Here is a 15485-nt window from a genome sequence, read left to right as displayed (position 1 = left end):
TGTAATGTTATTATAATGAAAAATAATAATTTAAATATTTATAAGTAGATTTTCAACGAAATATTTGTTCAATAATTTTAACTTAACTATAAAATAATTCATCGAAAATAAAAAATACGAATTGTTTAGAAAAAATCGGTAATATTGTACATGATTAATGTAATTTTTATTATTAGCAACTCTTTAAACTATTTCTAGGTTTGATTATGCCGAATATTTATTATTTCGATAATGTTGAAATAATTTTATATTAACTAGATACATTTTTTTATTAACAATGTAGTTTATTTACATCTTTCTTGACACAGAAGTATTGTTATCCAATTACTTGGATATCCCCTTCGTACATTTTAAATTATAAAGTAATATTCATAAAATATGAACAATAGTTTTTGTACATAAAATTCAATCGGCTCTCCTCGACGGGGAAGCCGATCGATGTCGCAAATCTTTATACACATTCGTCTCTCGAACATTAAAATTATTATTTACAGACCCCGCACGTATACAAATAATATATATACACAATATTATACATTGAAAACCTAAGAGCCACTAGGCGTCAATATGTCTAAAAGATAACCGTACAGCTCGTACGGCGGATCAATGTCATCGATTTGCGAGCACATGAACCGTATCTCTTGGCCGAGTCTCAGCGCTGAATTAATCGCCGCGTGTCCCGGGATGCTCGGATCGATTCTGTCCACCTTGGCCATGAACTCGCCGTCGCACAGGCTCACTCGCAGGTGGCTCTCTGTCAATTCCACTATCTTACCTGCGAAGAAAAAAGAAACGATATTTATAAAGCTATCTCGAGGATATGGAAAGTCAAAGGATAAGACGGTGTACCTCGGTAAATGTTCCATTTTTTAATCTCCATGAAGTAAGCGTTGCCCAGGACCTCCATCACGGGGATCACGCGTTTCTCGCCACTCTGCTGCTTCTGCTCGGCATTATGACAAGCCACTATTTGGACACTGTCGAACGTTATCAGGTAGCCTTGACATCTAAAGCAAAATGCGTTACAACAAATAATTTCGAAACTAACTAACACATCTGGCTTGTAGTGGCAAGTAGTAAAGTTTATCGCCACGCGAAACTCGTGCTGAGTTTCTTTACATTTTTGTATTATATACTCACTGCTGATAATAGCTGTTTCTCGCGTCGTTCACCCAGCTCAGCAACGACCTCTTCATGTCGGCCACGTCCCAGCTCGGCGTCTCGACGTACCTCTTCACGAGGTGGCAGAAGGAGCAGGCGAGCGGATCATTGATGAGCTGCTGCAGCCACTCCCAGTCGAATCGCTTGTCGGCGAGGTGCAGAATCACGGGCTTGTCTTTTTTGTTATTGACGATGAACGGATTCATTTCCAGATCGTCGACGAGGGCCTGCAGCTGCTGCTGCTGTTGTTGTTCTGTCTGATCGCTGCTGCCCTCGCTCGTTGTGCCCTGTTGCTGTTGATGCGGCCACTGCTTCATCGTGATCGTCACGCTGGGATCGTCGGGATTGAAATCCGATCGCCATCGGTATATGTGATTTATCGACATTTTTTTAATGCGTGTCTGTTTCTTTGACGGATCGCGCGCAAAAATCGGCGATTTGAGAATGAGAAACGTGTGTCGCGCACGTGTACACCGAGGGGCTGTTGGTTTGAACTGAGGATATATTGTACACAACAATATGTTCGTAATATTAGAATTGGAAGTTTGTGTGTGTATACAAGCGCGACGATAACTACTCGGTGTGCGTCGATAGTAGTTCGAGAGCTCGAGTAGCTTATACAAACACACACGAATGACAAGTTCCTTGGTAGAAAAGTTAAAATTATTTGAAGTTAAATAAAATCAATGATCTAATTGAAATTTCTTCAAATTATATCTTCAATAACCAAGTTATCGATAAACTATTAATTATGATGGAGATGAACGACCCCCCCGCATTTTTGAGTGGAGATTCACTAATGTTCCTTCGTTTTAATATTTTTTATGAGGAAAATTTTGTTAAGACTTAATCGTGGCTTTTCATTACAAAGTTGTTTTATCGTGCTCGAAAATGAGAAATTCTTTTAGGCTGTCGCGAATGATATTCTTTTCCGAATTTTTCCTCGACGCTGAGCAAGTATTCTGATGTCTGATTAATTTTGATTTTTTTCTAAATTTTATCCGTTATATTTTTTCACTTTACAATTAAATAGACCCATATAGTAAATAAAAATAAATTTTCTCTACTAATAATCACTTATTATGTGCTCACAAATTTTTTTTTTGTATTTTCTATTCTCCTTAATCCAATTATGAGTCCACTAAAAAATCATAAATAAAATTATAATCATTTAAAAAAAAAGAAGTAATTATTTAAAGCTTAGTAAAAATATTACTTTACCTTATATTCAATAGTGCAATAGGCTTTATGCACCAGAACTCCAATACCCCTGAAGGCAACATTATTGGCCATTCTTAGAAAAAGGACCACAACAAATAGTATTGCATTATGCAATAATGCTCAACTTATAGAACTTTAAAGCATTTATCTGCTATTTGATATGTTAGTTGCATTCTACTTTTTTCAGATGATGATCAAATAAAAAATCCTATCTCATCATTAACAACAGGCAATGGCTGGTGCCAAATCACAATGATCTAGAATGTAATTTATGGAATTTCAGAGAAGCTGTAAATTCTAAAACTCTAGCTGATTTTCTATTTCTACAGCTAAAACTAAATGCTTATGGACGACTGATACAGAAAATCTATGAAAATGATATTAAAAAATTAAAATAAAAAAATATCAATACATGTATTTTTCTTACAATGTGAGAATTTATTTGTCACAATTAAAATTGAATAGTGTTAAAAAAGTATTTTAAAATCATATGCATGCATTATTTTACAATAATACAACACTTAAATGATGAATATTAATTACTACAATTAATATCATGATTAAAAAGTTAAATGGTTTTAAAAAAATATTTTAAAATCATGCACATGCACTAATTTACAACAATAATATACAGTAAATGCTAACATTAATATAAATATAAATAATGAGAAATGAAGTGTTAATTTTTCTCAAGTTTTTGGAGGAATATAATTAAAAATATTGTGAGTCGCTAAATACTCACTTGTACAACCCCAGGTGCAGATAATAAAACCCCCAAGAGAGTAAGTAAACAAAGTAGCTATTCTGATTACTGTTACTTCTGCAACTTACACCTCAAGAAGGGATGAATTTTCTCAAGATATCAAATACAAAAATGTTGCAATGACTCTTTGTGACCCATACTTAATTCATCATCTATTTATCATTCTGAAAAAATAGAAACAAGTGTTGAACATTTTTTGGAATTGAAAATAAATAAAAGAAAACATTTTTGAAGGAAAGCAAATCATATAACAGATGACTTGAAAATAATAAATATTTTAAATTTAAGCTTCAGTTAGAATGTCAGTTTACCTTTTAATCACAATTCCACGTATATAAGGATTCATATGAGTATTAATATGATCAATAGTAAATGATATTATGTGATCTTTGATCAATCTGTTGCCTGTCCACTCAACGGTATCAGCAAAAAATTTTGGAAGTGTTACTCTGAAACCCTTCAGAGCCTCAACTTCAAGTTGATAGGCAAGGACTTTCTTGATAACGCCTAAAATAGAAAAACCAATGTTAAATACTATTTTTTTTTTATATGGTAACAATCAATGACGCAATACTACATACCTGTCAAACGTTTACCAACTTCTGGTTTAAAAACATAGAAATCACCTTCAATTTCAATTTTTACCAATTGTGGATGGAACTGCTTAACTTCATCCCACATGACAAGTCCGAATCTACTCATAACTCTAATAGACCTATAGGCCACCAACCATCCTCCCAATCTATGAAATAGAAATTGATATAAAATTAAATAATAGCCTTTATCCAAAAATACTATTCATTCTAGTAAGGCAAATTCAGTCAGATAGAAGAATTAATCAAAACTCACTCTTTATCAAAACGGTACAAAAACGAGTCCATCAAGAGTTTTATGTTACTGTCAACCTTTTCCCACTGCAAAGGACGCATTGGTATCTGCTTTTTTGTCCTCACCAAATGCACACATGTATTTTCCATCTCGACAAGTTCCTTGAGCTCTTCGTCCTTCCACAAGTCACTCTGTACTCTTTCTACTTTGCCCAACAATTTTTTTTTGTGATGGGTTGGCATTTTTTCCACTTTAATTTTGAAAAATTAACAAATCAGTATGGACCCGTATGGATCCACTCCATCTGTACACGTGTTGTGACAAACCTGTAAACGTAAACAACGCCGCGAACGAGCGCGTCTGCTGCGAATTGCGAAACTCTCACCGGTGGCCGTTCGCGGCGTCAATTTGCGCGTAGCACTATCGGCCGGCAAAAAACAACTGATCGAAGTGAGCGCGAAATTTTAAATTCTTTCTTCGGTTTGTGAACACGATAGGTTTCAAAAATTAATTAAAAATGAATTTAATATTTGTTAAACGTAATAAAATTTATTCTTAAAATAATAAAATATTTACAATTTCTTTTTAACATATAAATAAATTAATCTCACTCGACAAGCTCTTTTTGCGTCGTTTATGGCACTTATTTATACAATTTACGTCACAATATATTTAAATAAAAACTATATGTTCACAGTTCAAAGATTCCATAACAATTATCCAATCCAGTGGATATGTATTGAAATTCAATCTTTAAAATCAACTCTCCTACACAGCACTCGTATCGGCGATACGAGTGATATTAATTATCTACTATTTCATCACATCCAACAGGCAACCTTTCATGATGTAAGGTGGATCGCAATTCTGAAAACTTTTGCACAAAAATCTTACCTCCAGTCCCGGCTTCAGGTCGAAATTAAAATTATTTTGCGACGATTTCGGATCCGCGATGAAGACCTTGGCCAATAACGCGCCGTTGCACACACCCACCTGTATCGCTTTCGTTCCGATTGTTTTGATTATTTTGCCTGTAACAACGAAAAAAAAGAAAAGGCAAAAAATTAAATGAATAGTGTAAGCGAGCAACGATGACACAAAAAAATTGCGCGTCGTAGAAAGTAAAGAGGGAGACGAATCGAATTATCGATGCTTCTCGATGCATCATCACGCTTACCGCGATATATCATCCAACGTCTTATCACGAACGTGTAAGCGCCCACGAGGAGTTTCATGACTCTCGAGTACGCGGGCTCGGCGTTCCTGTCTCTCGCGCAATTCACCAGTGTGATGCTGCCTATCTTGAACAAGATACTCCGCTCGCCTCTGTAAATCACACAAAACATCGCTTTACAAGTATATACTCAATTGAAAATTGCAACGAGATAATACGATGAAAATTAATTACCCCTGATCGATCGTCTCGTTCGTTTTGCTCTCCACGTACTCGTCGATGGCCTTCTTGATGTCCACGTCCTCCCAACTGTCCGTGAAGACGATCGCCGAGAAACTGTGCCTCTGCACGTAAGAGTTCAGATCGTCTTTGTGCTCGAGGTAAACATTGTGATTCCACGTCTTGTCTCTGTAGTACCATGTGACTTGGTAATTTTTCATTATGGTCTGGGTGTCGACGACAGCATCAGCAGCAGCAGCAGCAGCAGCGGCTTCCGACGACGATGCGGAGGAGGACGAATCTGCCATGATCGCACGCAGGTGTGCAAATCGGTGCCGCTTAAAACCTCGATCGGCCGAATTCGCAAATTCGCACACGCGACACAGCTCACAACGAGTGTAGGGTGAGCTGCAAAACTCGGTGCTATATTACTCGACGAATTCGCAAGTCGCAACACGTGATGATCAGTGCGTGCAGTCAGGCAGTGTGGGCGCCCACGTTGTAGTTACGGTGCGGTCTACAATGAGAGCTGATGCGCGTTGCGGACGTCGTTCGAGACTCGTTGCGCGCAGCTTTCACGAAAAAACCGTGTGTGCGACTCGCGAGTGTGAAAGTAAGCAGCTAATTTTAATTTCAACGAATTATTTTAGAAGTGTCAAAACTTTCGAATTTCGAGTTTCGACAAGTATCGCTCGTATAGCCGCCACTTCGTTTAAATCTCACTCGGGGATTAAATCTAGATCGTTTGAATCAGATGCGTTCTAATTTCCGTTGCGAGATTCGAGCAATGAAATTAGGTATATTGTTTTGTTCGATGTGCTTCAATGCTAAGCAATTTTCGTTTTACTACCCTCGGTAAAATCAGAGCTCCATCAAACACTTTCGTTGCATCTACTGCAAATTTATGCAATATAATACATACGATGAAACGTCATTTCTATAAATGAACGCTATTCGTATACATATCGTAATGATACTATAGTTAAGCTGTCATCGCATCACGAAAGATAAAATCGAATCAAAGATGTGTTAATAAAAAAACAGTTAGCGTCAAAAACATCTCTCATGCTGTTATATGCGGCACAACATTCAACAAGTCGCCGGTCGCAGTTAGTTCCCCTTCCACCTCTCCTCGCTTGCGGACGACAAATCGTTTGTCTCGCGCAACACACATTTTGCGCGCCACGGCTGGATCGCCTAAATAGGCTACTACATATACAAAACACAACTACGACTGACTGCCGCCTTCGTTCTTTGTTTACTACGAAGGTCGGCGGCCAAGCGCCGAGGGATTAGCCGACTTTCGCGTAGTGTGTGCGCGTCCGAGACTTTTTTTACTTTTTGTATATTAAATTAGTCCTCGTCGTCTCGTAGGAAGAAAACACACACGTGTGCTACGGCGCGTCCTTATATTGCCTTGCCCGCGTAATTTTTCTGAGTTGCATTAGCCCCGGAGCCTCTGCGAGGAATATTATGAATGTCGCGTGCACCACCGCTGCAGACCAAAACGAACAACGGCCTTCGCTGACATTTGAAAATGAAGAAAACGTTCCTAATAATAACGGACCCGAAGTATGCAGGTGGAGGACCAGTAACCAAAATTGCAAGGATCATTCCGAGTCGCAGGAATTGTTTTCAGGTTTTGATAATTTTTGCATCGTGTATAAACGATTTGCGATAAACAAAAAATATGCATGGCATCGCAGAATTCATTTCGGCAATGTGATAAGAATTATCTGTAGTTAAAAGCATGTTCGTTGCACAGATTTTTTTTAAATTGCACGAAATTACGTAGTTAAATTTTCCATTCTCGTTCGAATATTTTTTGCATGAGCTGAACTGAGAATCATTCATTAGCCTCATTCAACTTGTTTCAGATGATGATCAGATAAAAAATCCTGGTATTTCATCCCCACAATTGTTTCCACGTCATTATGATCTAGAATCACCAAATGTTTTTATAAAGACACCATTTCTTTATTCAAATTCATTAGAAGAGTATGTGCATCATTAAGTAAATATTTGCAAACATTAAAGTTTTTAAATATGAAATGTGATTTTTAGAACTCCAGGGAAAGCGGTTGTTCCTAAGACACCAGCTGATCTGGCCCCTTTTATAGCTAAAACAAATTGCTTATGGACTAGTGATATGGAAACTCCAGAGAGTAAATTGAAAGAAATGAAAACTGAACAAAGAAATATAACAATGGATTCTGTTGATATTGTAAGTATTGATAAATTAACAATTAAGATATTGATTAATTCTAAAAAAGTATTCTGAACTTTAACTCATATCAATTTATGCATTAGTTTCAGAATAATGCAACTCCTAGACGTTGCAGAACACCAGTTACTGAAAATGTAAAAACTGAAAAATTAAGTATTACTTCTCCAGTTCTTGGAGGTAGAAAAAAATCCAAAAAAAAAGTGAAGCGAAGACTACTGACTTGTACAGCACCTGATATGGATGATAATGTCAGTAGACAGAACAGTATTAGTAGTTATAGTGATAGAGTTACTTCTGAAACTGCTAGCACAGTGAGTAATGATTTTCCTCTAGAATCTGATGTAAATAATGTGGAAATGGCTCTAGATAAAGCTCAAAGCAATGAAAAATTAGAAGTGAGTATTTAGAATTAAATAAGTTCAAAGTATTCATTATTATTATCTTAATTGCTTATTAAATTTTTCATTTTAGGTACCAGTAGTACATTCTGAAAAAAATAGTAATACTTCAACGCAAGATTTTTTTTCCAATGCATCTTTCAGTGCAATTGATAAAATATGCAATAGTGCTCTGGAAGAAGAAAAAAAAATGACAATAATTCACGAGTCAACGAGTAAAAATATAGATACTAAACCTGTGATAAAAACTGAATTGATTAAAGAAGAAAATTCTCAATCAAGTGTAAGTGAGGGTGTTTTGGAGAGAATAGCAGCAATAAAACGTTATCAAAAACCTATGAGAAGATCAATTGATGTAAACCAATCAATGGTGTCAAAAGAAGCATTTTTACAGCCTGTTAGAGAACTTGAGCTAGCAGATACTAAGTTTGCTCAGGATTACAAAAAAGTTCAAAATATTCAACATAAATCTGATAATGTTCAGTCATTTACTCAATTATCATCATTAAAAACCGAAATTCAAGATGAAAATGCACCTGTGTCTAATAATGATAATAAATGTCAAGTTCAAGAAGTACCATTAGAAATCATGGATGCTTGGTCTCCTCATACTGCTGGTGATAATGTGGAAATTGTTGAGAAAATTAAATCTAGTATACCGCACAGTTCTGAATCAAGTGAAAAACTTGAAAAATTAAAACTGTACGATGAATTAGGTTTAAACGAGTTCTTAGATCCAAAGTTAACACCAGAATTAAAAGAAGAGGAAAAAGATGATGGAATATTATATCTGCAAGATATGGAATTAGAAGTACCAGTTGAGACTTATAATGAAGATTTTTCAAAATGTGATGTTATTGATGAACAACAAAAACAAACTATGGCATTTTTTGCGGCTGTGAATGTAAATGATGAAATACATTTATCAAATTTGCAGACAATCAACTACGTTCATGCAGAAGCCAATCAGCAAAATATTTTATCATTGCTACCCAATGATTTATCAAAAATTCAAATTGAATCTGAAGTCAATATTATAGGAATTCAATCTGATACCGCCATCATTCCAACGAGCCATGATGGTTTTTCAACGGCCAAGGGTGAAACCATCAACATTGACAAAGAAAAGGAAGTACAATATATGAAGCTTCTTGATGAAATAGATATATCCAGTAAAGAACAAGAGACTAAAAGGAAAAGAAAAAGTCTTTCATTGCATAAAAATGTGAAGTCAAAAGACAGAGTTTCTCTTGTATTTAATGATGATGCAGTGGTCAAAGATAATACTGAATTAAATCACCCTGAAATCAAACCTGACATCTTTAAATGCCCATCAGTTGTTGATGGATTTTCTACAGCAAAGGGACAGAGCATCAAAGTGAATGAGGAAAAAGAAAAACAGTTCATGAAGCTTCTTAATGAAATAGATGTTACAAATGATGAGCAAGACTTTAAAAAAAATAAAAGAAAGAGTTTTCCTACCAAACTAAATCAAAAACCAAACGATAGGGTCTCTCTTGTGTTCAAAAGTAATACAAAAGTTAAAAATTGTATTGTTGAAGAAAATAGTACAGATATAGATTTTCAAATTCCCAAGTATCCATCTGCCTCTGATGGATTTTCAACCGCCACAGGTAAAGTAATCAAAGTAAACGAAGAAAAAGAAAAACAGTTTATGAAACTTCTTGATGAAATAGATATGACAAACAATGAAGAAGACTTGAAGAAAAATAAAAGAAGGAGTTTACCTCTAAGACTAAACCAAAAACCAAATGATAGGGTCTGTCTTAAGTTTAAAAGTGATACAAAAGTTACAAATAGTATTGTTGAAGAAAATCACACAGAATTCAATTTTTCAGTGCCTAAAAATCCTTCTATCACTGATGGATTTTCAACTGCCACGGGTAAAGTTATTAATGTCAATGAAGAAAAAGAGAAGCAATTTATGAAGCTTCTTGATGAATTGGGAGACAATGAACAAGATTTTAAAAAAAATGAAAAGAAGACTTTTCCAGTGAAGGCTAATTATAAACCTAACGACAGGGTCTCTTTGGTATTTAACAATACTGAAAAAGTTAAACATGAAACCATCCCAAAATCCACTGAAATTAGTAGTTCTCGAGTAAGCAGTGACGGTTTTTCAACTGCTAAAGGAAAAAGTATCAGTATAAATGAAGAAAAAGAAAAACAGTTCATGAAGCTTCTTACTGAAATAGATGTCACCGATGAACCAGACTTTAAAAATAAAAGAAAAAGCCTCCCACCAAAAGTGAACCACCGGCCAAATGACAGAGTTTCGCTTGTATTCAAAAGTACTGTCGAAGCTAAAAGCGATAGTGCAATAATACCTAACAACAATGTTGCAATTCCATCTTGTAGTAGTGATGGATTTGCAACTGCTGGAGGTAAAGGTATTTGCATCGATGAAGAGAAAGAGGAACAATTTTTAAAATTTTACAACGAAATAGATGTGACTGGTAGTGAGCCAGAAATTCGGCATAAAAGGAGAAGTCTGCCAGTACAAACAAATAATATTTTGAACGAGAACGGGCTTGTTACATTTAAAAATTGCAACTTTAACAAGTGTTCTGTAACAATCAATCATATAATCGAAGAAAAAGAAAATTATGACTCAACTAGTTACACAGAAATTTCAAGGTCCAAACTCGATTCGTTGCCGATAAGCAAGCCAAGCGTCGCCAGTACAACTTCGCATGCCGCTGTTATTTCGGATTCAATAATCGAAAAAGAGTTTACCAGCGAAAATATACAGATTAATGAAAAATCGCTGTTGTCTTCGACGTTGAAGGAGGACGCGTATCCAGTCTCGAAACGCCGTAAGAGCGAAAACGTCACGCTCGGCGGAGGTCCTCTGACCTTGAGCAGCGACACGGACGACGTATTCAACGATCTCGGCGCCGATCTCGAGGCACTGCTGGCAGCTCCCGTAAAAGTCATTCCTCAGAGCGTACTGAATCATTTGCCAATGTCCGAGCAAAAATCGACTGGCAGCATACTGATGAAACGAAAATTGGAAACTCTAGAGCCGAAGAGACTCGATCGGCCGCGATCTTTCGGTGGATTTACCAAACCAACATCGAATGACGCGACCAAACTCAACAAATCAGATCCCAACGATGAGTCCCTTGGAAACAGACCTTTGCAAGCCGCATTATCCATGAGCCAGTGCTTCGATCCTCACTCGGATTCTCTGCTGTCGAAGGTCGACATCAGCAGTTTGAACTTCAGCACGAAGGTAAAATCGCCCGAACCGACGAAGAAAGTAGTCTCGAGCGACGATTTCGAGGGATTCACTTTTCAAGAGATCACCGAGAGTTTTCGCAAGTATTCGAGTTTTGAAAATTACTGGCGCAGAGCTCGAGAGAGAAACGTCGATGTTATCGTCGATCACGGCAGAAGCGTGTCGATCATCAACGAGAGCTCGTCGATACAGCGAGTCATCTTGCAGCATGCCAATAACGTCGAGGTGAACAAAACGAACAACGACACGTACGTGATGAGAGATCGGAAGGTGTTCGACGACGCGGTGGTGTATAAAGTGCCGAAAGCTCGCGCGTACAAAGCGAGGAGAGCGAAAAAAGAAACAGTAATTACGAGTGTCGTCGACGTTAAACCTGTGGTGGAGACAAGTAAAAGAACAAGGCATTCGGATACCGATAGTGATACACCGTTGACGTCATCGAAAAAGCCCAGGATCAGCAATGAATTTCCAGGTAGACGATTGTTTTCCGACGAGTCCGAGATCGAAGATGACGAAGACGGTGGTAAGATGTCCAAAACTTTACCGATTGCTGAATCGAAGCAAGAGGAGCAAATGGATATTGAAGAAGACGAAGGTTTAGTGGAAGAGCGGTTAGAAGCTGTAATGCAGCAGGTACGATTAAAATTTATCACGAGAAACCTATGATGAGTGAATACATAAATGAACAATATCGTATTATTTCAGGAAAAATTAATTAGAAATAAAAACAGAATAAAGGTAAAGCCTGTGATAGGAGCTCTATTACAACAGAGACTCGAAAATAAAGACAAACGTACGAGTTGGGCCGACTTGGTGGGATGCGCATTACCCAAAGCACGTACCGTAGAGCAACTAAAACAATCTAATTCTGACGAAAATATCGTTCAAGTTAACGCGTCGAACGCTTCGAATTACAAATTCATCAAAGCCAGTATGGTCGAGTACGTATTTGTAGAATTTTACAATTCCTAACTAAGAAATAACTAATATCAGTTAAAAAATAATAATTAACTGATAAATAACAAATTATGTAAATTATTTTACAGTCGTAAAAGAGTCGCGAGTCTGGACATCGGCGACGGAGCAAAACTGATATTCGACGAGAAAGGACAAGCTGGCGTAGAAGAATTTCAAAGTGCATTTTTAGCAATGCCAGGAGTCGATCCAAAATTATTGCCAACCGGTTGGATTGAAAATCATTACAAATGGATTGTATGGAAACTGGCTTCTGTCGATCGATCTTGCTTCGATTCTACTCTTTTACCTAGGTAAATTAAACTTTCAAAATAATACTTTCTTGTGAATTAAAATTATTCATTATTTTGAAGAATGTTGACTCCGGAACGAGTGATGCTCGAATTAAAGTATCGTTACGATCGAGAGATCGATCGCGCCCAAAGACCGGCATTGAGAATGATTTTGGAAAAAGACGACGTACCATCGAAGCGAATGATTCTGTGCATATCCTCTATCACTGAAATTCCATTAAATAAAGAGGATGGAGAAAAAGACCCACGAGCAATGCTCGGCCTGCAGAAATGGAAAATAGAAGCCACAGACGGCTGGTACAGCATACCACTCGCTATCGACAATCCCATGACCAATTACGTGCAAGCCGGTAAAATTAAGGAGGGTACGAAAATTTTAACTTACGGCGCCGAGCTATGTGATTGCGAGCGAGGCTTTCATCCGTTAGAGGTAATATTTTTATGATGAAAAATGTAACTTGCTACTAACAGTTGAATTTATAAATATATTTCTAGGCACCGCCAAACGTTAGTTTGAAAATATTTACAAACAGCACGAGAAGAGCCAAGTGGGATGCGAAATTGGGTTATCAAAAAATTTCGCGGTCCATACCGGTCAGATTGAAAGATATCGTTGCGGGTGGCGGTATGGTCGGCGAAGTCACTGTAGCAGCTGCTCGAATATATCCACTATTATATCGAGAAAAAACTGCGGATGGACAAATGAGTAAGCATAACATGTGTGAATAGTAGCATTTTGTATGATTAGTATATTGTATTACATCAAATATATATTTTAGTTTATCGTAACGCCAGAAGCGAGGAAAAAGCCGCGGCAGCTCACGAGCGAGCTCTCGAGTCCAAAGTCAACGCGATGTTCGCCGAGGCCGAGAAGAATTTCGAGTCCGAGCAGAAGAACAATCGCAATAATTACGAAGGCGCCGAATCGATCAAACAGAAAATCGAATCGCAAGTGCGCCAGAGTCTGCCCCCACCGCGCGACGTCACGCCGGTTCTCAAAATACGTCTTTACAGCGATGAGTCGCACGCCATGTTGACCATATGGGGTGCCACCGAAGACTCTCGCTATGACATCAAAGAAGGAAATACAATCACAGTTTATAATTCGTTCGCCACCGGATCCAGGTAACACATGGACGGTCTATTTGACGCGCTTATGCGTCGAGATTTTTCAAATATGTCGTTATTTATTTCAACAGAGGAGGGGAAATGAATTTGACCGCAAATCGTATGACACACATCAAAGTCGAGCCACTGTTAAAATTGCCACATCCGCAAAGATGCTGTAGCCTGATAACAGAGATTTCTTCGGGTATGTTCGAGCCTAAATTCAACGAATTCGATACCGTCGGTATTGTCTTATCGTGCGTACCCTCGCCACACGTAAGTAAAAACATTTAGAAAGAATCACGACTTTGAGCTACGAAACTCATAATTATATTTTCACAGGGAATGAAAAATTTCGAAGCCGTACACTTGGGTTATCCGAAACCCAACGATGAGGGCACAGCTTATTTATCGGTGCTCTTCTGGAACGGGGTCGCGGCGTACGGCTATCAAGGCATGTTCTCTCCCGGTACTTTTGTGGGCTGCAGCAACCTCGAGTGGAGGCGCAATACCGCTTGGAACGTGACGGCGGCTTATTGCGGTGAAAAGAGCACCTTCACGACGAATCCACGACAGCCGATGCTGAGCAAGGAGCTGCGCAATCTTAAATCTCTCGTGCCTGTATGTATCTTAATGCACTTACGCGTCATAAAACTTGAAAGTATTAAATTTGAGATGTATATATTTTTTCAGAACGGACTCGCCTTCGTGGAGAACTGCGCCGAGGATCTGGCGTCCGAGCTGGCGAAGCGACCAGCGTCGAGATCACAGCACGGCACGCCGACCGAGCGCGTCAGTTTTTATGGAACTAGTCAAATTAATCGCGTGACGCCCGATTCAGTGTCCATAAAAAACAGATTGGAGAGACTGTCGCGTTACGGCGGCGACTCGCCCATGGACAATCTGTCACCCATAGTCTTGAACAATAGCTCAACGAGAGTTCAAAAGGACTACACGCCCGTTACTCCCAGATGAGAAGAGGCCCCCGATCCCTGCTGTCGCATCTTTGGAAGGTGGACAACAGGTGTAAAAGTATTCGACCAAGAAAACCGAAGAAGAAAAAAATCAAGTTTTTGTTTGACAATGTTGTCGATTTTTTTGTTGTTGTCGTGAAATAAGTGACATCGTAATAATTATTATTTTATTTTTGACTGATTGAGCATTGATAGGAGAATTTACGAATCAAATATCCGTATTACATTATTTTTTTGAAAAGTTTTAAGTATCGTGTGCCATAAACATCTGTATAACTGTGTTGATATAATGATTAAGCATAATTGCTAGGCTGGTCCTAAATATAAAAATGTGCCGTTGCAAGTTCGTACAAAGAACGTTCGTAATCTTAGAAATGTTTAGGTACAATGTCATTTAATGCACAGGCCTAAAAATTTTTATTCTTTTACGAAATGCATGTAACATTTTGAGCATCATAAAAATTTAGAATTTAGGTTTACAAAAACTTACGTAAACTATGTTATTGTGTAGATTAGATTGTTAAAGTTTTATCTCATAGTTGTTGTACTAGTAAATTAAGCGAATTCGAGTAACCATCTTATTTTTGTAAATGTTGTATAAAAAAAAAATTTACTTCGCATTCGATGAGACTGCCTAGAAAATAAAATAAATCGCTTTTTTGTACGTAAATATCCACCATCGCTTCTTCATTTCACGAGATATACTCCTATCTGCTCGGCCAATAGCTACTACGCATCGATACACTCAAAAAAACCAGTTACACCGATACCAGCTTACCTTCATTTTTGAAAAGGCAGCAAGTGACAGATCATTAATTAGGAAAAAGACGTGTTTGTGTACACACGCGGCTAATACGAGTGGGTCTCGTGCATCAAAGACCCG

General features: G+C 37.7%; 4 protein-coding genes across 5 annotated transcripts; 1 reads left to right on the top strand and 3 right to left on the bottom strand.

Moving 5' to 3' along the window:
- Nucleotides 1–204: 204 nt before the first annotated feature.
- On the bottom strand, nucleotides 205–1656 carry LOC106656991. The gene is made up of 3 exons (XM_014378218.2): nucleotides 1141–1656; nucleotides 850–1007; nucleotides 205–775 (listed from the first exon to the last, which is right to left on the bottom strand). The coding sequence occupies exons 1-3, from the start codon at nucleotides 1545–1547 to the stop codon at nucleotides 546–548; spliced, it is 795 nt and encodes a 264-aa protein (XP_014233704.1). The 5' UTR covers nucleotides 1548–1656; the 3' UTR covers nucleotides 205–545.
- Nucleotides 1657–1946: 290 nt separating this feature from the next.
- On the bottom strand, nucleotides 1947–4282 carry LOC106656863 (DNA-directed RNA polymerase I subunit RPA43-like). The gene is made up of 6 exons (XM_023459517.1): nucleotides 3995–4282; nucleotides 3727–3887; nucleotides 3457–3652; nucleotides 3125–3309; nucleotides 2383–2639; nucleotides 1947–2302 (listed from the first exon to the last, which is right to left on the bottom strand). The coding sequence occupies exons 1-4, from the start codon at nucleotides 4213–4215 to the stop codon at nucleotides 3294–3296; spliced, it is 594 nt and encodes a 197-aa protein (XP_023315285.1). The 5' UTR covers nucleotides 4216–4282; the 3' UTR covers nucleotides 1947–2302; nucleotides 2383–2639; nucleotides 3125–3293.
- Nucleotides 4283–4619: 337 nt separating this feature from the next.
- On the bottom strand, nucleotides 4620–5710 carry LOC106657040. The gene is made up of 3 exons (XM_014378285.2): nucleotides 5382–5710; nucleotides 5151–5299; nucleotides 4620–5004 (listed from the first exon to the last, which is right to left on the bottom strand). Exons 1-3 carry the CDS (start codon nucleotides 5672–5674, stop codon nucleotides 4787–4789), a joined length of 660 nt encoding a protein of 219 aa, XP_014233771.2. The 5' UTR covers nucleotides 5675–5710; the 3' UTR covers nucleotides 4620–4786.
- An 826-nt stretch (nucleotides 5711–6536) lies between these two features.
- LOC106657181 lies at nucleotides 6537–15253 on the top strand. 2 transcript variants are annotated; one of them, XM_014378558.2, is made up of 13 exons: nucleotides 6537–7005; nucleotides 7244–7364; nucleotides 7431–7590; nucleotides 7677–7988; nucleotides 8065–11886; nucleotides 11959–12194; nucleotides 12300–12521; nucleotides 12582–12951; nucleotides 13017–13227; nucleotides 13301–13646; nucleotides 13721–13904; nucleotides 13971–14249; nucleotides 14322–15253. In XM_014378558.2, exons 1-13 carry the CDS (start codon nucleotides 6840–6842, stop codon nucleotides 14601–14603), a joined length of 6711 nt encoding a protein of 2236 aa, XP_014234044.1. In that variant the 5' UTR covers nucleotides 6537–6839; the 3' UTR covers nucleotides 14604–15253. The 2 variants fall into 2 exon arrangements, with proteins under 2 accessions (XP_014234044.1, XP_023315289.1); XM_023459521.1 differs by lacking the exon at nucleotides 7244–7364 and having other exon boundaries at nucleotides 6927–7005.
- Nucleotides 15254–15485: the final 232 nt, after the last annotated feature.

This window comes from Trichogramma pretiosum, unplaced genomic scaffold (genome assembly GCF_000599845.2).
Source record: "Trichogramma pretiosum strain Unisexual culture from Peru unplaced genomic scaffold, Tpre_2.0 scaffold7, whole genome shotgun sequence".
NCBI lineage: Eukaryota > Metazoa > Arthropoda > Insecta > Hymenoptera > Trichogrammatidae > Trichogramma > Trichogramma pretiosum.
This window is presented reverse-complemented; position numbering and strand designations above follow the sequence as displayed.